The sequence below is a fragment of the Andrena cerasifolii genome, chromosome 14 (genome assembly GCF_050908995.1).
Source record: "Andrena cerasifolii isolate SP2316 chromosome 14, iyAndCera1_principal, whole genome shotgun sequence".
Classification (NCBI taxonomy): Eukaryota; Metazoa; Arthropoda; class Insecta; order Hymenoptera; family Andrenidae; genus Andrena; species Andrena cerasifolii.
The window spans coordinates 7270487-7293271 of NC_135131.1; the positions used below are offsets into that span (position 1 = coordinate 7270487).

The 22785-nt window shown below is 42.0% G+C and overlaps 4 protein-coding genes across 7 annotated transcripts; 2 read left to right on the forward strand and 2 right to left on the reverse strand.

Annotated features, from left to right (window-relative positions):
* The first annotated feature begins 111 nt into the window (after positions 1–111).
* Positions 112–1796, forward strand: Firl (firelighter). The gene is made up of 7 exons (XM_076826118.1): positions 112–492; positions 549–686; positions 745–939; positions 1004–1133; positions 1203–1320; positions 1414–1539; positions 1614–1796. The coding sequence occupies exons 1-7, from the start codon at positions 337–339 to the stop codon at positions 1717–1719; spliced, it is 969 nt and encodes a 322-aa protein (XP_076682233.1). The 5' UTR covers positions 112–336; the 3' UTR covers positions 1720–1796.
* A 996-nt stretch (positions 1797–2792) lies between these two features.
* LOC143376169 (estradiol 17-beta-dehydrogenase 11) lies at positions 2793–9915 on the forward strand. 3 transcript variants are annotated; one of them, XM_076826116.1, is made up of 7 exons: positions 2793–2997; positions 7036–7230; positions 7292–7651; positions 8039–8153; positions 8235–8319; positions 8476–8586; positions 9118–9915. In XM_076826116.1, the coding sequence occupies exons 2-7, from the start codon at positions 7042–7044 to the stop codon at positions 9188–9190; spliced, it is 933 nt and encodes a 310-aa protein (XP_076682231.1). In that variant the 5' UTR covers positions 2793–2997; positions 7036–7041; the 3' UTR covers positions 9191–9915. The 3 variants fall into 3 exon arrangements, with proteins under 3 accessions (XP_076682231.1, XP_076682230.1, XP_076682229.1); XM_076826115.1 differs by having other exon boundaries at positions 2795–3090; XM_076826114.1 differs by lacking the exon at positions 2793–2997 and adding an exon at positions 5780–6142.
* Positions 9491–10534, reverse strand: LOC143376170 (uncharacterized). The gene is made up of 2 exons (XM_076826117.1): positions 10407–10534; positions 9491–9799 (listed from the first exon to the last, which is right to left on the reverse strand). The coding sequence occupies exons 1-2, from the start codon at positions 10470–10472 to the stop codon at positions 9491–9493; spliced, it is 375 nt and encodes a 124-aa protein (XP_076682232.1). The 5' UTR covers positions 10473–10534.
* Positions 10535–17860: 7326 nt separating this feature from the next.
* Positions 17861–22773, reverse strand: Rab7 (RAS oncogene family member Rab7). 2 transcript variants are annotated; one of them, XM_076826188.1, is made up of 5 exons: positions 22635–22773; positions 21552–21737; positions 21240–21458; positions 20991–21128; positions 17861–20907 (listed from the first exon to the last, which is right to left on the reverse strand). In XM_076826188.1, exons 2-5 carry the CDS (start codon positions 21729–21731, stop codon positions 20821–20823), a joined length of 624 nt encoding a protein of 207 aa, XP_076682303.1. In that variant the 5' UTR covers positions 21732–21737; positions 22635–22773; the 3' UTR covers positions 17861–20820. The 2 variants fall into 2 exon arrangements, with proteins under 2 accessions (XP_076682303.1, XP_076682304.1); XM_076826189.1 differs by lacking the exon at positions 22635–22773 and adding an exon at positions 22078–22216.
* Positions 22774–22785: the final 12 nt, after the last annotated feature.

Consider the following 22785-nt stretch of genomic DNA (forward strand, 5'->3'; position numbering starts at 1 on the left):
TTTCTGTGAATAGAAGTTAAAAAATAAAAGTTTCTTACACGTTATCAAATTTAACACCTGATCTTACATAGCGCTTTAAATATTCCAAGCGTCTTCCTGCAAAACTAGTAATTGTAACTTATACTCGTTTGCCAGTGCCTCAGAGATATTTACGTACTTTACATTTTCGTTCGTACTATTTAACTTGCCTCGTCATCGCGCGATCGAGCGTGAGATCTATGAAGTTTACAGCGCGTGAACGAAGGGAAAAGAAAAACGATCGCCCGGCGTTGTTGAGCTCGCAAATAGTTGCAGGTCTGCAAAGGATAGTCTCGGGAATTAACCAAAGGAGTCACGATGCCAAGCATAGCGAGTATCCTTAGATGGACTCATTTGGATTTGCTCTATAATCTCTTCCTGCTGTCCGTGAAGATCGCGTTCGCCATGGTAGTGGCGACTTTTAAAGAGATCCTGCCTTACCAGGCAAAGAGTTTGTTAGGGGAAACGGTGCTGGTAAATTGTGAAATATGATATTAATAACTTCATCGTCATTAGGATCTTCCCGTCAGATTACAGGTGCTGGCCACGGAATTGGTCGCGAGTTAGCCGTTCAATTAGCTTCTCTGGGTTGCATAGTTGTCTGTTGGGATGTAGACGTGGAAGCAAATCGATCTACGATAAGCACCGTATCGAAGAACGGCGGAGAGGTAGGCATCACCCTCGGAGCATCTTCTCGATCGTGGCCTCTGACATTGCGTGATCTAGGCTTACGGTTTCATGGTGGATGTGTCAAAGAGGCTGGAGGTTCGAGAGGCCATGAGATTGATGAGGAAAGTAGGGGTACCGGAGGTATCCATCCTGATCAATAACGCTGCTGTATTGTACCATCGTCCCTTTCTCAATCAGGATTCAGACATCGTCGAAAAGATGTTCAGCGTCAATGTTCTCTCGCACTTCTGGGTAAGGGTGTAAATCGGGAGTTGAAATAAAATTATTGGTATACCGATTTCACTCTATCGAGCAGACGATCGAGGCCTTCCTTCCAAGCATGCTGCAAAACGGTAAGGGGCACGTAGTTTGCATGAGCAGCATGTGTGGGATCTACGGTGTCTCCCAGAAAGTTACGTACTGCTCCTCGAAGTTTGCAGTAAGAGGTGAATATTTAAATATTAAAAATAGCGCATATAAAATATGAAATTTTAATTCGACATTCCCTTTTAAAGGATTAATGGATGCGCTGCACGAAGAGCTGCGACTGGACCTTAGAACGTCCAATATAAGGTTCACGACTATTTACCCATTCTACGTGAACACTGGATTAGCCAGAGACCCAAAGTACAGGTATGTAGAAAGTGAGTCGCAAGGTCCCCACTCTCATAACTCCTCAAGATTCTTCCGTTTGCGAGGAAGCTTTTATGGAATATTTTCTCACAGATTCCCTTATATATTTGGAGTATTATCCCCGCAATACGCGGCACAGGAAGTGATCAAAGCGATAAGAAGAAATTACACCGAGTACTCGATACCCCGGTGTCTTCTTACCTTGAACGCGATCAACAGGTCAGACTCCTCAGTTCTCTCTGGAAGCAATATTAAAACGCAGAAATCATACAGGCTCCCTGTTTGTCCTTCAGAATCGTTCCCGAGACCGTGATGAGGTTGATTCTAGATTTCCTATCTGACGTGGAACGGAAACAAAAGGCGAAACTCGTCCCTGGCGAAAGCCACGCCACGAAGTGACGCGTTATTAGTTGCATAAGGTACTATTACGTTCCATTAATCTCCCTTGCTGCCAAATACAAACTACGATCCACGATCGCGACATGTAATAAAGACATTCAGATTACGATTAATTAGTGCTAGACCAAATGAGTTAGCAGTAGAAGAAGAAGAGATTATTGCTACGATGCGTTTGTAGCTTTTCGCTTTATCTATTCATAACGCGTCGCGATTCGACTGCACCTTGCGTCTTTGCTCGACAAGAGCCGAGCGAACTGTTTATAAGAGACAGAGAGAAGCCATGTCGCGTTTCCTCTGAAGAGTGCACGGTTGCCTAGAGTCCTTGACCATGGATATTGAACCGAACCGGTTGAAAGGATTTGCATGCAACGGAATTCGCGCCGTGGATTCTTTCGCTAGTTCTGCACTTCAAACAACGTAATTAGCATGCCACTTTTCAACCCTTGGCCCTTTGCTAATGCATCACGTGCGAATAATTCCGCAAACATTCCGCAGCAATCACCTGTGCCGAGGGACGGGCAAAACTAAATTCGCGGCCTCGAACTTCCCTTGGCTGGATGTGTCTGATCAGAAGAGCGTGACATTTGAATTTGTTGCTGTCTGCAATTACGACGATCTACGCGCTAGCGCTTCCGAGCACGAAGTCCTTATGCAACTATGAATTCTGTAAAAAAGGAATGTGCAGCATCATTGTCACGTCTGTTTGTTGCTTCGCTGCTATTCGACATGACGCCCTTGCCATTTTGCAAGTAGGAGGAAAGCTGTGCAACTTTGGAAGCAGGAAAGTAGCCCCTCCGCGAAATTCGGTAGTGGGTTACTACCGAAGTCTTCTGAAGTTGAGACTTCGAAGAGCACAGAGCAGAGAGATGCCGAGGTTGTTTATAAGACCGTGCAGGAGAAAAGTGAATCAAGCGCGGGAACTCGAAAAGGGGAGGGTGCTGGACTTGCTGGTCTCACCTGATCCCAACCCAAGATATCCCAACGAACCGATGTTCAGTCAAGTTCAAGCCACTCAAACGCGCTGTCCGGTGGAGCGGGGACTTGTTGCATTCGTTACTTACGCCAAGGGTCTTCCAGCTCTGGTTCAGTGCTGCTCGGATGTTCATCCAGTGCTTCGATTTCCAGTGCTACCCAGTGATCTAACTCCTAGAATTTCTGTCCTCCCTCCTTGCAGTCGCAATGCTCGCTTCACGTGCCAGCCTCTTAATTTCATCGTGGCTACGATTGCAGACCAAGCAGCGCTAATTGCATCGTGCCTATTTGGAATTACGGTTCAAGGTGTGGTATCTGTTTCGTAGCCAGGATATCCGGCCTGCAGAACACCTTCCAGCTCCTCAACATCCATTCCGGTGCTTCTATCATTAATACACGGTAATGTAACTTGTTCCTCTAAAATATTAGATGTTTTCGATCCGAAAGAAGTTGCACTGCTGGGACAATGCTTAGCAAGAGGATTGCCTTGGCAATTATTTATGGAAACTGGAGCTATGCAATAAAAATGAAGGTAGAATTTCCTGGTCTGGACAACGAGGTTCACCTTGAAGCTGCTTAAAACTCACTTTTGCGTTGCAAATTTGCAAACTGATTTAGGGGAAACTGATCGTGGGCGATGTATGAATACGCGATGGTAGTTTCGTTATGAGAAAATCGGCAACTTTTCATTGCGAAAAATAGCTGTCGGTCTCGATGGAATTGTATACCATCGCGTTTAAAGCGCCGTCCGTCCATATTCCATTGACTTTTAAGCACACGAATTGGTAATCTTAAAGGTACATGTACACGACGACAATTTTGTGTCTAGATCAAGTGCGTTTTGCGTCTAGCTAGAGCTAGATGCAGCGTCTTCAGTCGACCTCTAACTGCAACTCCCGCGACGATAGGTCAGTTTCGCGGACTGCTCTAAACACGTGTTACGAAACAGACGTAACAGCGCATCTCACTTACAGTACCTATATAATCGCGAATGAATTACTATTCTTGTATTGCTGTCGCCTTGCTGCGTACGGGAATCATGCGTTAAATATATTTTCGGAGGGGAAGTAACGGAGAAGTCTGAGCTAATCGCTTAGGAGACTCTCGAAAACACTTTACGTCAGTGCGAATTCTGGCAAGATGATGAGAGAAAAGGCGTTTGCGAACTGTATCGTTAAATGCGCCAAGAGATATCTGCACGCAACTTTATAATTAACTGCGCTTTCACGACAGAGCGAAGTACTTATGTAATTATTACTTAATTTACGCACCACGTGCCCGTCGAACGTGACTCGATATTAATTGAAGTAGTGATGTCTCTCCTACGCGCCGACTTCGCATTAATTTCGACTCCGGATTTTCCAGCGAAATTATTGCATCCTCCAATTGAAGAGTCCTTGTAGTAAACACTGCAAGTGTCAATGGTAATACCATTCTGTAGAATTTGATTTTTGGCGCTTACAGTGTTCTCTATAAGAAAAACAGAGACGCATTGCGTAGAAGGTTTTGCACACCTATCGCGGTTTCTAGCGTGTACTTTATGACGCGTGCGTTGGCCATTTCAATTAGAAATGAGGCTCAGGATATCTTCGCGCAGCATCAGTCACACGCCTTCGTGTCTCCCGCGAGAGAGGTGGGATATTTCCAAATTTCTCCAGCCTGCGAGTCAGCCGAAATTCTTTTGAAGAGACGGGGCTGATTAATCACCACGGATGTACCGAAGTAGGCTTAAGGTTCCTACTGATGTTATTCAATCATAAAACCCACCTCTCGACAACCACACGGTCAAGAAATCACGCGAGGAACTCTAGACGACCTTCCAAATCGTTCGGAGCGATGACCAATGATCAGCGACCATCCTCCGAGGATCCTTTCTTAATGGCGTTATGATCGTATTCGTTACAGCCTCGTCCCAAGTACTTTTCCCTCTGGCTGTTTAAGTTAGCCAGACTCGAAGATGCTTCGCGCGCGTGTGTCCTTCGTACTCGGAGGATTACTGAAGTGTCCTTTACATATTTCCAATGCCAGTCGTATTCGCCTGAGCAGACCACACGTGTTGCGAAACGGAGCTACCTCTCGCGAGTCTTAGATCTCTCCAAAGTTTGCTAGATCTATTACTAATCTCTTGAGTTATTACTGATAATTCTGTAATTAGAATCCGAATGCATGCCTGCAGCGAGCCAAGGCAATCGAACCGCAGCCGTTCACCTTGATGGTACTTCGTGATGAAAGGGGAGGCAAGTTCACGACACGCTTCTCTAGAACCTTTGCAGTTATATCACATAGCTCCACGCGCTTGCCAAGTAGATCTCTAAGAAGCGAGTTGCTGACATCAAGGGCGCAAGGTAGTTCACTCCACCACGAGGTCATTGCACCGAGCAGCTGGTCCTTTAAGCGCTTTCCTCTATTCGGCCATTTACTTCTTCCAATACGCCGGCTCTGCTTCCGTGTTCAAAGTAAATGTAACATAAACCGGGTGACTGGAGTCCTGTATGACATGATCATTAATCATAACTTGGTAAAATTCGTTCCCAGCGTGTGCCCAGGGGCGGAATTTCGGATTTAGCGCCTCTAGGCTAACAAGCCTCCTTTCAGGCAAATACCATCAAGTATTTGAACTGAAAAGAGTCGATACAACTTCAAAATTAATTCAACACGGCTACTCACGCGTGAGTGTTTGCTAATGCGCTACGTGAAAAGAAGTGAATTGGTTTTAAAGTTGTCTCAAGCTCCTGTGTTTAAACATTTTCCAATTTCTTTCGCTGCAAATCTGCCGCCCCTCGAAATTTGTCGCTCCCAAATTTGTCGCTCCTTAAAATTGCCACTCTCGAAAATTTGCGGCCCTAGGTTGCAATCTACAGACAAATCCGCCCCTGCGTGTGCCTTTTTGGCTTCGAATACTTCATCGTACCGCCTACGTTCATTGATACTAGTTTCTCCCATTCCTACAGACACCTTGTTTTCCACTTTGGCATAAAACCGCTGTGCAGCGTGCGTTACAAAAAGAAACCCAAGAAATTCGACGTGGTTTTTTTTTATCGAGCTAGGTGTCCAGCGAGCAGGACTTGCTGTCGTTAAAGGGTTTTATAGAAAAAAGTCATTCGGTACGCGGAAGGAATTGGGCCGTGTAAGTGGTTGCAGCACGTGCAACGAATCGCCCGGTGCCACGCCTGCGTCGCGGGTATTATAGTTGTATAACAGTTCCGCGTGTTGCTTCACGAAATCTGGTTCCTCCAGTCATGGTGTATCTATCCTTTCCCCTTTCCCTTTCTTCTTTAATGGAAAAAGATCGCCGCGCCGCTCGAGCGTGAGATCAAGACAGTGGAGCGGCAGATATGTCGCGGGCCACACTGTGCAAGTGAGGGGCCCAGTGGAAAACAGCCACATGCCAGCGTTTTATGATTTCAGAGGAGCGCAAGTTGGAGGAAAAATTCTTTTCGCGGGAGGCGCGGTACGAAATTGTAATTATTTTGAACGGCACGTGAATTAGATCGTAAACGACGACTACTTAGTGTCAAATTTTAGCTGAGAAATTAACTTTATTGGGTCACGTGTCCCCAAGAAGCCGAGTGGCATGGGCCCAAATTCAGAGAATTATGCAACTTTCTGGGCAAGTAGAGTAGCTCATATTATTACACAGATAATTATTTTTACAAAGTATTGCAGATAAAAAAATGATTCAGCTTTTGTTTAAACTTTTTTTAATGTCTCTCACCGTTCTCAAAATATTCCACGAAAAAGAAAATTCTGCATTTTTTGGTACTATGGTGCCAACAAAAAATTAGGTTTGTGCTACGGATGAACTGTTTTACTTGTACAGAAAATTACATAATTTTCTGAATTTTATGTATAACAACAAAACAACTGTTGAAGTTTCATTTAAATTTATTTTTCTTGATGTTTCTATAAAATTAATTACTTATTCTTATCGTAATTTAAAAAGAAAAATGCAAAACGTGTAGAAGCCCAGTAAATGACCGCATACTTTTAATAAGAATTTTACTTATCAATGTTTGCTTAATACTTGTAACTAAAAATATAGGATATTAAAAGTGCAACTACGCTGCATTTATAAACATTTCTTTGCCTAATGGTCATTCACTGGTATGCGGTCATTTACTGGTTGGTTTACCCTACGAAGGAATGAAAATTGATGCATATGTGGCATGTGTCTGTTGCCCACTGAATTTTCCACTGAATTCCTAAGAGGAAACTATACTTTCACGATCGCAGGCTCGTTAACTGAAATTTCACGGGGGATAGTAGATAGGCATTTCCTTTGCTCCTGAAGCAATCGAATTTTCTGCAGTTCCTCCCCTGTTAATCTGGACCATCTCGTTGCAGCGTACGATGCTCGTCTTGCGGGACGAAGTAGTGTCTGTAAATTCGAGGGTCGACAAGCCTCCGTCGACCGTCTGGTTGTTCCTGACCGTGGAATTCTTGATCGGTGCCCTCCTATCCTGTTTTCTGACCGTCCTCGGGGTCATTAAATCCTTGCTGCCGAAACCGCCGAGGGATTTGACCGGCGACGTGGTCCTGGTGAGGATTCGAAGCTCCCTATCTCGCGCCTCCTTTGCCAAGAACACGTCTTCCTCTTCAGGTAGCCGGTGCATCGTCGCCCCTTGGCGAGGTCCTGGCGGAGGAGTTCGTGAGAAATGGATGTTCCGTGGTCTGCGTGGGCGAGGACTCGAGATCGATCGAAGACTTAGCCCGCAGGTTGGATACGTGTTACCCCGAGGTGGAGGAAATCAGGCCAAGGCACCGGAAGGGTGACTCGGCCCAGACAAAGTCAACGGTATCGGGTCACGAGTGCGATCTATCGAACAAAGAGGACATACGAAGGACGGCGAGGAAGATCAAGGACGAAAGGGGGAGGGTGGACGTTCTGGTGACTTGCGTGGGGACCCAGAACCAGGATATCTTCGACACGGCCAGCAGGACCTTGATGAGCCATTTCTGGGTAAATCTTGCCTTTGACGAGTAATAAAAGTACCACGAGCAATGTGAAAGTGGGAACGCTTGCTTTTTTTCTGGTGGTCCAAGGGTGGAGGTGGATCAGTGTTCAAGGCACACCTTGGAATTGTAATCCAGTCGATATATCTTATACTCGTTTTATTCCTCTCATCTGAGGGGAGAAAGAGGGTGTCGAAGCTCTTGGAAGCAATAGCCGGGCTTTTGTCCAAGTAGCGATTCATCTTCAGAGTTTCTTACAGCCCGTTTGAAACTTTCATGAACCACCATGAAAAGAGAAGTAGTACGAAACGTAGCAAGTGTCCGGCTCGTTCTACGAAAGGAAGCTGCTCAGCCGTCAGTCGTAACGAACGCTAGCTATTTCACGTATTCGCAGATGGTCTGGGCGATTTTGCCGCTGATGTTGCAACGCGATCGAGCGCATATCGTGGCTGTCACACCGGTTGCGTCCACTCGCGACGCGTATCATGGCTCAAGGGCAGCGATAGTCAGTCAGTATCTGGTGACAGCGTCGTTCAAGGTAATCGGAATCTTGACGTGGGCGAATGATCGATATTAATTGGTTTACGCAGGTCTTATGGAGACCCTGTGCCAGGAGCTCAGCAACCACAGCAGCTACCTCACGTTCCTGGCGTTCTCGCCGATCGCGGAACACAGGTAATGTCATAAACCTGGGGCTCTTTGGATACTAGCTTTGAGAATTCGTTAGGACAGCTAGTGCTTCGGCCGATTCTTCTCTTCTCTAGAACCAGAATCGTAGGTGGGGCTTCTTTGTATTTATCGAGCCTCGTTTCTTTTTGTCCATGATCAAAGCACGGTGAAGGAAAGGGAGCAGCAGGTAGCCAGGGACATCGTGCAAGCTGTCAGGACGGATCAGAGCAATCTGGGTATTAGTTGGATCTCCAGACTTCTGTATCGAATAAGGTACAGAATCATAATCAGTGATTATTAATCACGTTTGCCATATATTTATGTACGAGGGTGATTTGAAAACTTTGCGCAGGGTCGGATTTGGTATGTCGCTCTTTCTGCGAAGTATCGTAAAATATTTTAATTTAAAAGAGTTGAGACAATTCTAAAATTAAGTTTAAAAAATAACTTGCTATGTGAGAGAGAATGTGAATTTTAAAGTTAGGGAAAATAGACATTTTATTTTATAAAGTATAAAAAGTTACAGGCAAAAACATTTTGCCATCTTTTTCAGTTTCCTTCGCCGAAGATACCTGTGGCGGCCTAGGCTGCAGCCTACTTAGCTTATATACAAATCCGCCCCTGACCATGGGGCTAGTCATTCCCAAGCCATTTCAAGTCACGAGACACATTTTCCTTTATCGAAGCAAAAAGCATTCATTCCATTAATTAATTCCGAGGCTACCAACGAATCACACAGTAAACTGACAGTGAACAACAGATCAAGGACCACTGATATTTATCTTTCTCATTGACTTTTTCCAGCTGCCTGGTGTACAATGGAATAACGTCGTTCACACAGTGGATTCAGTCGCAGGGCTGTGACGATCCAGCCTAGGTCTCGTTCATTTCTCTAATAAACCCTCGACGAAAAGATAAATAGAAACAGGAAAGCCTCTGGTAGTCTGTGAATGCTGATAACACAAATAGGACCGCCATAAAAGCTGCTCAATTATAACAGGCTTGGCACTAGAGGCACTTCAGAATTAAAGAAATTTGTACAATGCTTGGCTACTTCGCTGGACAATAGCACCTGAGTACGGCGCGTGATTGAATAGCGTATTTGGTGAAAGACTGTAGAATATGCGCAAGGTATACGAGATTTATTGTATAAAGTGGCGTCGGGGTTTGACGGTGCTTAAGGATCCGGTAGTAGAATGTCGTAGTGGCCGCTGTCGGATACTCCAGTGAACAGGAGCCTCGCTGTCTCGAACTGCAAGCTCACGCGGTTGTGGAACACCCTTTTCAGCTCGTGCCTGTCGTTGATCTCTCGGTAGATCGACAGATTCATGCTGTACATCTTGGTGGCCACGGTGCATTCCAACTCGCTGGCGAACGTGCCCACCATGCTCATATAATCGCAATAAGTTTGACGTTCAGATATGTTCCATTCGGCTATCACGAAGGGCCCGTACTCGGTCCAGTTCTCTTTGATGTGCTGCACCACCTGCCGATAGAGAATAACACGAGATACTGGCCACATCTTTCTTTAGTATTATACCCACCCACAACTGTAAGGCTATCGTTTAATTTTTATAAGAAATAAATAAAATTGTGGAAAAATTTCACGTACGTGGAAGAACAAAGTAGAATTCAAAATTTTGCGAAGTAAATGTGCATCTTTTAGTAATATTTAGTACAGGGTGATTCTCCAACGACGCCCGTCAAAGAGGTGCCGCCTCGTACCCCGTAACGAGGTCAACCCCCCACGAAAGCCTGACCAAATTTTATGGCTTTCGAACCTCTTAAGGTTTCTTACTTCTTAATAGGTACTCCAACCCCTTCGAGGGTCGAAATCCATAAATTAGGAGAGGCACCACGGGGGGTTGACCTCGTCGCGGTTGACCAGGTGCACCGAGAGAATCACCCTGTATTCGTCTTCTTTAGAAAACGATGTCAACGTCGAAATTACACTGGGAGTCCAAGCGAACTAGTATCCGTATGTGCGAGCCTTTCTTCGATTCGCGAGCGTGTCTCTTAAATTAGCGTCAAAGTTGCTCCCAATGATTGTAACGAGTCGTAATGAGTTAGTTTTACACGCGAATGAAGCGCACCATGGTACGGAGGTATCGGTGCTCGTCCTCGTTCTGCCATAGGATGTAGCTGATCGCTCGGAACATGCAATTCCCATCCCCGTAAATGTTGTGCACGCGAAACGTGCCCTCAGAGCACCTTAATCGAGCCGTACCTGCAATCAGAGCACGCGCAATGATAGAGGGATTGAGCGGATCGTGAATTTCGTAGATTCACATCGCGATCCTTGGAGTGTCCTTGTAAAAGCGCTCCATTAAGGACTCCTTATTCCCGGGAAACGTAACGAAACGAAGCCAGTACCTCTTTTGGAAAAGATAGAACGCTTGTTTTTATCTTTTTTGGCCCGATTGGTTCTAAGTCCGCGGGCAGAATATTCGGCGCAAGTGCAAGGGATCCAATCGGTCTGACGGAAACAGACAGACCTCGCTCTTCGAACTCTTGAGGCACTGCCGATGCTATTGAAATCTCCGCGGTCCAAATACTGTTCCCAACCGAATCGACTATATCCTCTCGCATTCTTGATCAACGACGAGCGACGAACACCTTTATCTATTAATAAAACGATGATCGATAAGTTATCTGTAAGATTAGAAAACCGTACGCGCGATGGGAACCGCTCCGCGAAAGTTTGCTTTTGCGCTAGGCATTGCACAAACGGCGAGTGGCATTTACTCTGCGTTTGACAGACCTATCCCAGACCTCGTTTACCATTTAATCAACTTTGCGAGCGTATGCAAATACACTTAAGGAGGCAATCTATTTTTGACGATTCTATGGGATAGAGGAGCGGGGCGATTAGCTTTATTTACCCTTCTCGAAGATGTGGCGGCAGAAATGAAAGCACGACAAACACAGCGAAAAGAGCGCCTTCAATAGTGTTAATATTTGGGCCTTAGGAAAGTCCAGCTTAGGTTCCCTTCAAGATCGCAGGAATTTCTCTGCTTCATCGATTGCCGCATTCTTTCGATGGTGTTCCAAAAGTGACTTGAAACGGGGGTGATATGTGGTTTATAATTAAGCGCGGGCCCGTTCACGCGTGCCGTCACTTACACGAGCATAATTTGGTACGCTGACATTTGCATCTTGGAAATTGTAACGCGCGCATCGATCTTCTTCTGTCTTATATAAATTTCGAAAGCCTGAAATTGCATATGATTCGCTCACCGATCAATCATCATTACTCCTATATTATTTCTGTAGTAATGAAACGTAGACACGGGTAATGCAGCGCGCTGTATACCGACACAATCTGGCCCGAAACATGGGTTCGGGATTTTTCTTTTTCGCCCTTATATGAGCAGATTTGGGGCTGGGCGAGGTCTCATTCGAAAGAGGAAGGTTCAATGCGGAGCGCTCTGCTCATGGTTCAACGAGATTGTGTTGATATGTAATAATATCATTGTCCAAAGTAAAGCAAAAGTCGACAAAATATACCCGCAGAATCCAAGCATTTTTAGGTCACTAAAAGAGTTTTATGACTCAAACGGTGAGCAGAGCGCTCCGCATTGAATCTTCTTCTTTCGAATGAAACCTCTCCCAGACCAAAATCTGCTCATATAAGAACGAAAAACGAAAAATCGTGACTACATTCCCAAATCAGAGTTCCGCCATATTGGCGATAATACATAGCAAGTCACGTGACAAATTTAGTTGAGGTAGTAGATACGAGATGGCGCCTACTCGGGAGGACTGCCAACGTGGATTCATAGCAAAACTGAAGCGATAGCTGGATATACGAGCCACAATAAAAGCATGATGGAGTCAATGTATGCATTTTCGGACGATTGTAGGTTAGGTTATATTCATTTTAGGCATACATTGACTTAGGAACTGCTGGGAATTGTATACATTTACTAAATTAACGCTTTTATCGTTACATATACATCACTTGAAATCGCTGTCGTATTTATGTCATAGTAATTCAGGCAATTAGAACAACAACGGACTAACCTACATTAAAAAAAAATTTCCTATGTACATCGATGGCTTACAATTAGTGCACACATATTGTATGTCCACTTTTAGCGTTTTTGAGAAAAACAGGTTCAAACATTCAATGGTACTTTATAATTACATAAATACTTTTTGCATTATTGTAATATAGGTATCACTGAAAGTATGTAATTAGTAGTATAAGTTAAAATCTGCAAAATTATAATAATAACTCGACAATAATGCTTGGAAGTTGGACATGCTATTGTAACCAAGTACAGAGGAGGACATACTATACTGAATGATATTATATAAAAATGAATGAAAGGAATAATATTGGAAATAATCTCACTTCAATATTATATTTATTTTTAAAATAACAGGAATAAAAAAGTAATTCGCGGTAGATATAGGAAGACTTTAAATTTTTTTTATTTATTGTTACATTTTTCCAAGACTATTTTCATCCAGTAACGTCTCCGGAGAGCAAATCAAAGAGCGAGAACTGGCGTAGATGTTTCGAGACAGTGACTGTTTAACGAAGAGACGCAGAATTTTCGAACGCCTCTTGAAAGGCCTGCGCCTCTTATTTGCAACTTTAAGGCGATGCCTTCGAAGCTGAAATTCAGAATACCTCTTTCCACTTCATGTTCTCCTGATACCTGGGCCAAAATCTGGCGAAAATTGGGCTTTGTAACAGGAGAACATGCCGTCGAAAGAGGTGGCACTAAGTAACGTCTTCGGAGAGAGAATCGAGGATGCCTTCGAAGCTGAAATTCAGAATACCTCTTTTCGCTTCATGTTCTCCTGATACCTGGGCAAAAATCTGGCAAAAATTTTCAGAATGCACAAAATTGGGCTTTGTAACAGGAGAACATGCCGTCGAAAGAGATGGCACAAAGTAATGTCTCCGGAGAGAGAATCGAGGATGCCTTCGAAGCTGAAATTCAGAATACCTCTTTTCGCTTCATGTTCTCCTGATACCTGGGCCAAAATCTGGCAAAAATTTTCAGAATGCGCAAAATTGGGCTATGTACTAGGAGAACATGACGTCGAAAGAGGTGGCACAAAGTAATGTCTCCGGAGAGAGAATCGAGGATGCCTTCGCAGCTGAAATTCAGAATACCTCTTTTCGCTTCATGTTCTCCTGATACCTGGGCCAAAATCTGGCAAAAATTTTCAGAATGCACAAAATTGGGCTTTGTAACAGGAGAACATGATGTCGAAAGAGGTGGCACTAAGTAACGTCTTCGGAGAGAGAATCGAGGATGCCTTCGAAGCTGAAATTCAGAATACCTCTTTTCGCTTCATGTTCTCCTGATACCGGGGCCAAAATCTGGCAAAAATTTTCAGAATGCACAAAATTGGGCTTTGTAACAGGAGAACATGCCGTCGAAAGAGGTGGCACTAAGTAACGTCTTCGGAGAGAGAATCGAGGATGCCTTCGAAGCTGAAATTCAGAATACCTCTTTTCGCTTCATGTTCTCCTGATACCTGGGCCAAAATCTGGCAAAAATTTTCAGAATGCACAAAATTGGGCTTTGTAACAGGAGAACATGCCGTCGAAAGAGGTGGCACTAAGTAACGTCTTCGGAGAGAGAATCGAGGATGCCTTCGAAGCTGTAATTCAGAATACCTCTTTTCGCTTCATGTTCTCCTGATACCTGGGCCAAAATCTGGCAAAAATTTTCAGAATGCACAAAATTGGGCTTTGTAACAGGAGAACATGCCGTCGAAAGAGGTGGCACTAAGTAACGTCTTCGGAGAGAGAATCGAGGATGCCTTCGAAGCTGTAATTCAGAATACCTCTTTTCGCTTCATGTTCTCCTGATACCTGGGCCAAAATCTGGCAAAAATTTTCAGAATGCACAAAATTGGGCTTTGTAACAGGAGAACATGATGTCGAAAGAGGTGGCACTAAGTAACGTCTTCGGAGAGAGAATCGAGGATGCCTTCGAAGCTGAAATTCAGAATACCTCTTTTCGCTTCATGTTCTCCTGATACCTGGGCCAAAATCTGGCAAAAATTTTCAGAATGCACAAAATTGGGCTTTGTATCAGGATAACATGACGTGGAAAGAGGTAGCGCAAAGTAATGTCTCTGAAGAGAAGTAGAAGCCTTGAACGAAAGTCGATAGAGTGTGAGAGTAGTGAATGGCATATTTAAAGTAGTGCTTTAATGCGAAGATTTTTAAAACCACTCTGCGTGGAAGGATCTTTTTAGGTGTTCTTTTTAGCATGTCTTTTATATGTGATTTGGAATAGGAAGGAGTAAGTAGTGCTCGTTAAATAAAAAAACTCTTTTACCACTTAGCTGCAATTTATTCAAATAAGTGAAATGCAATACAATGAAATGTTACAAGTGTAACTGGGTAATTCGGCTGAAGCAGTATCTTGTGCAAATTTCGTATCAATGAACAGTCGAAAATGCAGCCGGTTTAACGTCTTTTATGTAAAAATTCCTTACCTGTAAAGCAGAAATATCCAAGATTAATAATCGCTCTAGTTACAGTATGTGAGATTAGTTACATCGCATCGGCACACTCTAAACTCTAAACATGTCACACATGTACAAGCACGCACACACGCACAGCATTTCAACAGATTTCAGAGTAGGTAGTTACTGAATTGGCCGCTGCTCGTGTCGCACCCAACGTTACTGACTGATTCTAAAATAAGATTACAGTGCTACGAGTGGTAGGAATTAATATTAAATCTTACCGGAAACATATAAAATCTAAAACGACTAATTTCAATAAACATGTTGCATAATAAAATTATTCCCTTTACTAATATATTTTCATACGTGACAAAATGTTGTAACGTTTCTCCCATTTTCAATTATAGACAAGTCAAGTTACTAAAAATATTTTTCTTCTTACAGGTTTTAACTTCGGAATATTTCGACGGAATGATGGAAACCTTGATAGTAATCACAAGAAAATAGTGACTTTATATACCTTATACTTTATTGTAACACTGTAAAGGCCTTTTATGCAAATAAAATGAAAGAAACTTGAAACAAATTGTATTATTATTCAGAAATACCTTTTACATATTCCTATCCAAATTTCAAATATCTATGGTATTTCCTTAAGAATACCATAGATTTCCTTTGTTAATAAGTCGATATTGAAGAAAATTTTGCAACTAGTGCCCATGGAATACTATTCAGAAATTACAAGCTTCGAGTCTTTCAAAAGCATCACATTAACCGAGAACTGTTTAAAGGCCCATGAAAGGCGTAGCTCTTGTTCGCTACTTTAAGGCGATGCCTTCGAAGCTGAAATTCAGAATACCTCTTTTCGCTTCATGTTCTCCTGATACCTGGGCCAAAATCTGGCAAAAATTTTCAGAATGCGCAAAATTGGGCTTTGTAACAGGAGAACATGATGTCGAAAGAGGTGGCACTAAGTAACGTCTTCGGAGAGAGAATCGAGGATGCCTTCGAAGCTGAAATTCAGAATACCTCTTTTCGCTTCATGTTCTCCTGATACCGGGGCCAAAATCTGGCAAAAATTTTCAGAATGCGCAAAATTGGGCTTTGTAACAGGAGAACATGATGTCGAAAGAGGTGACACTAAGTAACGTCTTCGGAGAGAGAATCGAGGATGCCTTCGAAGCTGAAATTCAGAATACCTCTTTTCGCTTCATGTTCTCCTGATACCGGGGCCAAAATCTGGCAAAAATTTTCAGAATGCACAAAATTGGGCTTTGTAACAGGAGAACATGCCGTCGAAAGAGGTGGCACTAAGTAACGTCTTCGGAGAGAGAATCGAGGATGCCTTCGAAGCTGAAATTCAGAATACCTCTTTTCGCTTCATGTTCTCCTGATACCTGGGCCAAAATCTGGCAAAAATTTTCAGAATGCACAAAATTGGGCTTTGTAACAGGAGAACATGCCGTCGAAAGAGGTGGCACTAAGTAACGTCTTCGGAGAGAGAATCGAGGATGCCTTCGAAGCTGTAATTCAGAATACCTCTTTTCGCTTCATGTTCTCCTGATACCTGGGCCAAAATCTGGCAAAAATTTTCAGAATGCACAAAATTGGGCTTTGTAACAGGAGAACATGCCGTCGAAAGAGGTGGCACTAAGTAACGTCTTCGGAGAGAGAATCGAGGATGCCTTCGAAGCTGAAATTCAGAATACCTCTTTTCGCTTCATGTTCTCCTGATACCTGGGCCAAAATCTGGCAAAAATTTTCAGAATGCACAAAATTGGGCTTTGTAACAGGAGAACATGCCGTCGAAAGAGGTGGCACTAAGTAACGTCTTCGGAGAGAGAATCGAGGATGCCTTCGAAGCTGTAATTCAGAATACCTCTTTTCGCTTCATGTTCTCCTGATACCTGGGCCAAAATCTGGCAAAAATTTTCAGAATGCACAAAATTGGGCTTTGTAACAGGAGAACATGCCGTCGAAAGAGGTGGCACTAAGTAATGTCTCCGGAGATAAAATTAAAGAGCGAGAAGTGGCGCAGATGTTTCGAGACAGTGACTGTTTAACGAAGAGACGCAGAATTTTGGAGCGCCTCTTGAAAGGCCTGCGCCTCTTATTTGCAACTTTAAGGCGATGCCTTTGAAGCTGAAATAGCCACTAAACATTTGCTGTCATATAGCATATATTTAGGTTATATTTTCTGTCACTTCGAGGAGCCGACCACATAATAATCACGCGTATCCAGTCTGCGCATTTTCACTAGCCCAATTCAACATTCAATACAATTTTGTATATATAATGTTTGTTGATAACTGCTTTCTGCAGAGGACGTGTAATAAGTGTATTTCGTGTTCTGTTTCGGTGCTTTGCTAATAAAAAAATGTCTAACCTAACAAATTTCATTTTCTGGGGACATTCCCTCATCTATTTTCCCTTTTCACTTAGAATTTCTTACTACTAACGTAGAATATTGTAGCATAAGCACATTTCAAGTAATTAAAATGTACAATGAATTTTCTACGTTTACAGTACCAGCCGACTTTCCGTTTAAATTTTTATAAGTATAACGGAACAGCTGAGAATTTCTTATTCAGAATAGAATACAGAAATAGCAAACAGCTCCCTCTCGCGTTCACCGGGTAATCGTCGATCTATCGGTATTACCATTTCTGTGCAGAAAAAAATGCTGTAATACCGACCTGCCGAATCGGCCAGGTCACGTGACGTGTGTACCCCCTTAGCCTCTACCCAAATCCGCCCCTGGTCAGTAGTTTAAAATAAAGCTTCTTATTACCTAAACACAGGAGCTATTAATGTTAATGCGAAATGATTGCTTATGTGTACTCAGACCATCCACAGTCTGCAATATTTTGTTGGCTTAAAAAACAATGAAGATAATTAAACTATTAATGCAAGACTCACCCTGCATACTGTATACGTATATTATATAGATTCATCGGGAGCATATGTGGCTTTGTATGTATAACATATGTATAGTATTCAATGGAAGCTGAATGAGGATAGAATAAATTGAGCTATTATTCGCATGATTTTCATGTTGAAAAGTATTTTATGATAGAACAGAGAAACTAAGGTAAAGAAACAATAATTTAAAACAAACTGTATTGGGGAACATACATGTTACATCGTGTACACTGTAAATGCACTAAGCTACTATGTATTTACATATTTAATTTACGAAACAAATTAAACTCATTAAAGATGGTCCAAATTAGTTACTGAAATATATATATATCGCGGATAAATCAATTTCATCTTAAGTGGTGCTTTTCATCAAATTTATCCATAAATTTAAGTGTCCTTTAAAATAACTGTGAATATGAAGTAGAGAAACTCCGCCTTTAATCAGTTCGAAGATTTTTGCATGCCCTAGAATTTATATGTTCCCGATACACCTACTTTGCCGCACATGTACTAATTCCGAGATTTTTAATATGCCTGATTATGCAAATTCCTACTGTATTTGAACAACAGAAAAACAAAAGACTTTTTTCTTCATAATTACCAATTATAGAAATGTCTCTAATTCGTTTTATATATTATCTGTAATCGAACGTAATTTATTCTCTATAAAGGTGTATGTATGTGTAGTGCGCGAGCGCGTGTATTTGTCAATCGTAAAAATTTGTTTAAAACTTAACAAAGGCCGTGATATCATACATGACATTAATATAAAATATTCTATACGCATTTTATAATCTACTCGTAGATACCCTTAGTTCAACATTCACATAGTATACTCATATGTGTGTACACATACGTTTATCATATATCTTGTTTAGATTCCATTGAAATAAATATGTAGTCAGTTTAAAAAAGGCGGTAAAGTTGCTTCGTGTAAAAACGAATACTTCTTCTCACATTCGTACAAGAGTAAATGTTCAAATTTACATCGGTTTGGAACGTAACAACACATCGAAACTCTCGAATAAAAGCTATGCTTGCATTTGCGGGCTACCTTTTTACTTGAAAAGAGCTAGTGTTCTATTATCTTTCACATTTGCTAAATTGGTGGTATTCAGTTATATTTTTAAATCTTACACGCTACTTCGTACAGGGTTGCTATATTTACTAGCTATCTTAACAGACACTCATCTCGTTAACAATATAGACATCGAACCACAATAGGGGATTAATGATGGTCTTGTATATATTTTTTTTTTCGTTTTCAGGTCAGGCGATAATTATCCGTGACACGGGCACATCTGCGAATTAATTCGACCACCTCGTCATTTGTCTGCAATAAATGTATTTCACCTTGTTATTTTTTTTTTGTTTTAGTTCACTTAAACCTAAGAGTAGCAATAGTAGTTTTATAGCAGCGGCGGCGACAGCAGCAGCGATAATGATAATATTTATAGTATCTATCGTTAACATATTTTGATAAAATTATATTAATAATTATAACTATAATCATCATGATTATCATTTATATACATATACAATATTTACGTATATACGCGTACATATATGATAAACGCACGTTACAGCGTCGAAGGCTCTGCGCGATCATGCGTGTACGCATATGTTACACATGCTAACCATTTTCATAAGAAATCTTATAGGTATGTATGTATCAATTCAGCTCACGTAATTGTTTTGCTCTACACTTTTCAAGATCGTAGCTTAGATCTAAAATTATAATTTTAAATGTGAACGTAATCGTCAGCGCCGCGTCGCATAATTTCCATACCAATTTAATAATATTATTTCCTTCACAGTGCAAGGATATATATAAAAATCAAAGTAGAAAAATCAAACTATTAGAAATTTCGAATTACCTTCTCGGGCAAAATTAACAATTGCCGTTTAATTACATGCCGTCGTGCTAAAGCAAATCGACAAACATGTATATCTTTTAAAAATAGTCTCTCTACATTGCATGATATGTGTAATACAAGAACGTCTTTCTGAACAATCTTCTGTCGACGTTAATTGTATTCCGATCTATCATCTAGAACTGAAACGTTCGGAAAGCTATGCAGCGCGGCTCGCGACTCTTACTTCTAGGAGGAATTTAAGGATACGTGGAAATACTAACACGCAAGTATTGTGGGCGCATCGAGAGCAACACTAGCCTTTTGATAATAGAAACACGAGAAACGAATTCACCGTTTTCCAAACGTATGCGATCGATGTAGACGGTTTTTGAAAGCCAGGTAGATCTCCGGCGATATGACGATCGGCAAGGTTCGAATTGATAGAGAAACTCAGAGGTAGTTGAATAAATGTACATACTATGAATTTGACAAAAATCTCATTCCGTAAAATTATCTCTTACTATTATCGATCACATCGAACCGTGAAAGAATTTCAATTTCATTCGACGAGGAAACAGCATCCGAGGGATGGCCAAACGTGTCTACCCACAAATCTTAATTTATTTCTAGAGCTCCTCCGTAAATGCGATTGTACTTAATGAATCATGAGCAAACTCTTTTGCGATGATCTAATTGTTACGCTAGGTGTGTTCCCGACCCGGTGAATATTCCTCCTCACATAACCAGTTACGCCTATGTGGTTCGGAAACAACATAGTATCACTCCACGACGAAGGACGTCAACGACGAGTCGTAAAGATGCAATTGAAAAGGGCAGTTCGATACTGTTCGCCGTACCCACTAAGAGAGCATTACAATGTTCAGAAATAATGTGTTGAACGCATTGCTCGACCAGCCAAAGGCCAACCATTGGAGAGTCAAGTTATAGCACAAACACACGATATAAAATACAACATAGTCACTTGCGCGAGAAAGCCAAACGGGCGCACCTCGGCGTGAAATATTTTAATTGTACTATTCGAACCGAGTCGCTTCGCGAATTATCGCGCACAGCGTTGCCGTTCGCTGCTCCGTGTAATTCCGGCCGGCAATTATCCAGTGGTGTACATACATTGAATTACCTTAAATGAAACCTAAGGGGACCGAGGCGCACGTTTGGGACTTCCGAGCTCGACGTAGTATTTTTTCGAAATGCGCAGGTACGCGAATGTACGATCTGACCTGTACATCTATGTGCTTGTCCAAAGTTATCATCTCTCCAAGACCTAGCAGGCACAAGAGTCACCCTTGCCATTGTTTCTTTGGTCGTTGGTTAACTTAATTTGGTCTGGGAATTCGTTATACAATTCCACCTGGAACAATAGCGTGTTAATATTAACCAGATGGAGATATGCTGGAAAATCTACATACGTCGAAGCGATTGTATGTAACTCACTTCGCTTTCCTGAGTCAGAGCGTTCTTCGCTATCGTCTGGAAGGCTTGCTCAACGTTAATAGCCTCTTTAGCACTGGTTTCAAAGTACGGGATATTGTTTTTAGACTGACACCATTGCTGCGCTCTCTTACTATAGGCCTGCAACGTATTACATTCTCAGCAAAAGCGAGGATAAGAAGAGCGTAGAATAATATTCGACGAAAAGGTGTGCCAACGCGTTCGCGTCTGAAATATTCGAAACGCTCTTACCGGTTTGGATTCCAAATCAACTTTGTTCCCAAGTACAACGAACGGAAAGTTGTCTGGATCCCGGGGAGAAGCTTGGATCAAAAATTCATCCCTCCATGAGTCTAAGGATTTAAAGCTAGTTGGCGCAGACACGTCGAACACGAGTACACAGCAGTCGGCGCCTCTGTAGAAAGCAACACCTAGAGATTGAAACCTTTCTTGGCCAGCTGTATCCCAGATCTACTCCGAAATCGGAGAAAAGCAACGTAGGAATTAGTTAAAATGAAACGGAACTGTTACCGCTACAGGTTTTATAGATGAATGCATATTTACCTGCATAGTAACTATCCTATCGTCTACCATAACTTCTTTGGTAAGAAAATCTGCTCCAATGGTAGCTTTGTACTGATTGCTAAACTTCTTGTTCACATATTGGTTCATCAGCGATGTTTTTCCAACTCCCGAATCTCCAAGGATAATAACCTTAAGCAATACTTTCTTACGAGAAGCCATTGCTAACTAAAAATAAAAGGAACTTTTATCTCTCAGAAATCTTGTTAATAGGTCATATGCGCGAGAAGCTATTAAATATTGTTTATGAACATTACATGGCGCACTGTTTATAGAATGCTCATTATTTTCGTGCAAAGAAGAAAAATAGATAGAGCATACCAAAATGTATAGCTATGAATCACAGATAGCCTCTGCAATTTATCTTCTGTATACTACATGTGCATACATTAAAGAAAGATAACAACAAAGTTCAAATAATAAAGTTGGTATATATTCCGCACGAATTATGCTGGCAAACTAAATACAATACGTGACTTTCGCTGCAGAAGGAGAAAAAGTGCGATACCTTGCGAAATAAGAATGACAAATCGAATATTCCGTTGTAAGATAATTTCCGCTTTGAAATAAGTATGGTGTTAAATTGCAATAACTTCGAACGGAAAATCACACCGCGAGACGATATAAACGAGGAATGACGATCGGGGCACTACGAATGCATGACTTTTCTCGTGAATCATTGAATAGGAAAAGTACTCCCCTTGTAATGACGTATGTACAATGTATGTACATTACTTAAAAAAAATCATTGCGCAAACGATCTTTCGAATACGCATTTTGGCGGTTAACGTCTACGATGCTCGAGCGATATTATCGCGAAAGCATAGTGCATGCCAAGAGTGTGATTAAAAAAAGGTACGAAGGGACGATAACAGATACGATCGTGCGGGGATAAAATAGAATCAGCTTAACTGCGATGCTTGAAAACCTGTCAACACGCGATCGCGACAATTAAGATTTACTAGGAGGATTCGACGAGTATCTTAAGAAACATACGTGACGCCCGTCGAGAGACGCGACCAGTGTTCGAACGGGTAATAAAACACTAATGGTGTCTCGCGTTACCTTGAATTGAGTAGAAAATAGTGAGTGAAATTCTTCTGGACCAGCACTTCACACAAAGAAAATGGCGTGTTATGAAATCACGAGTATGACAACGATGTCGTCACCTGTTCTTCGCCACCTTTATCGACCGAGTACGATAAAAACTCGATTG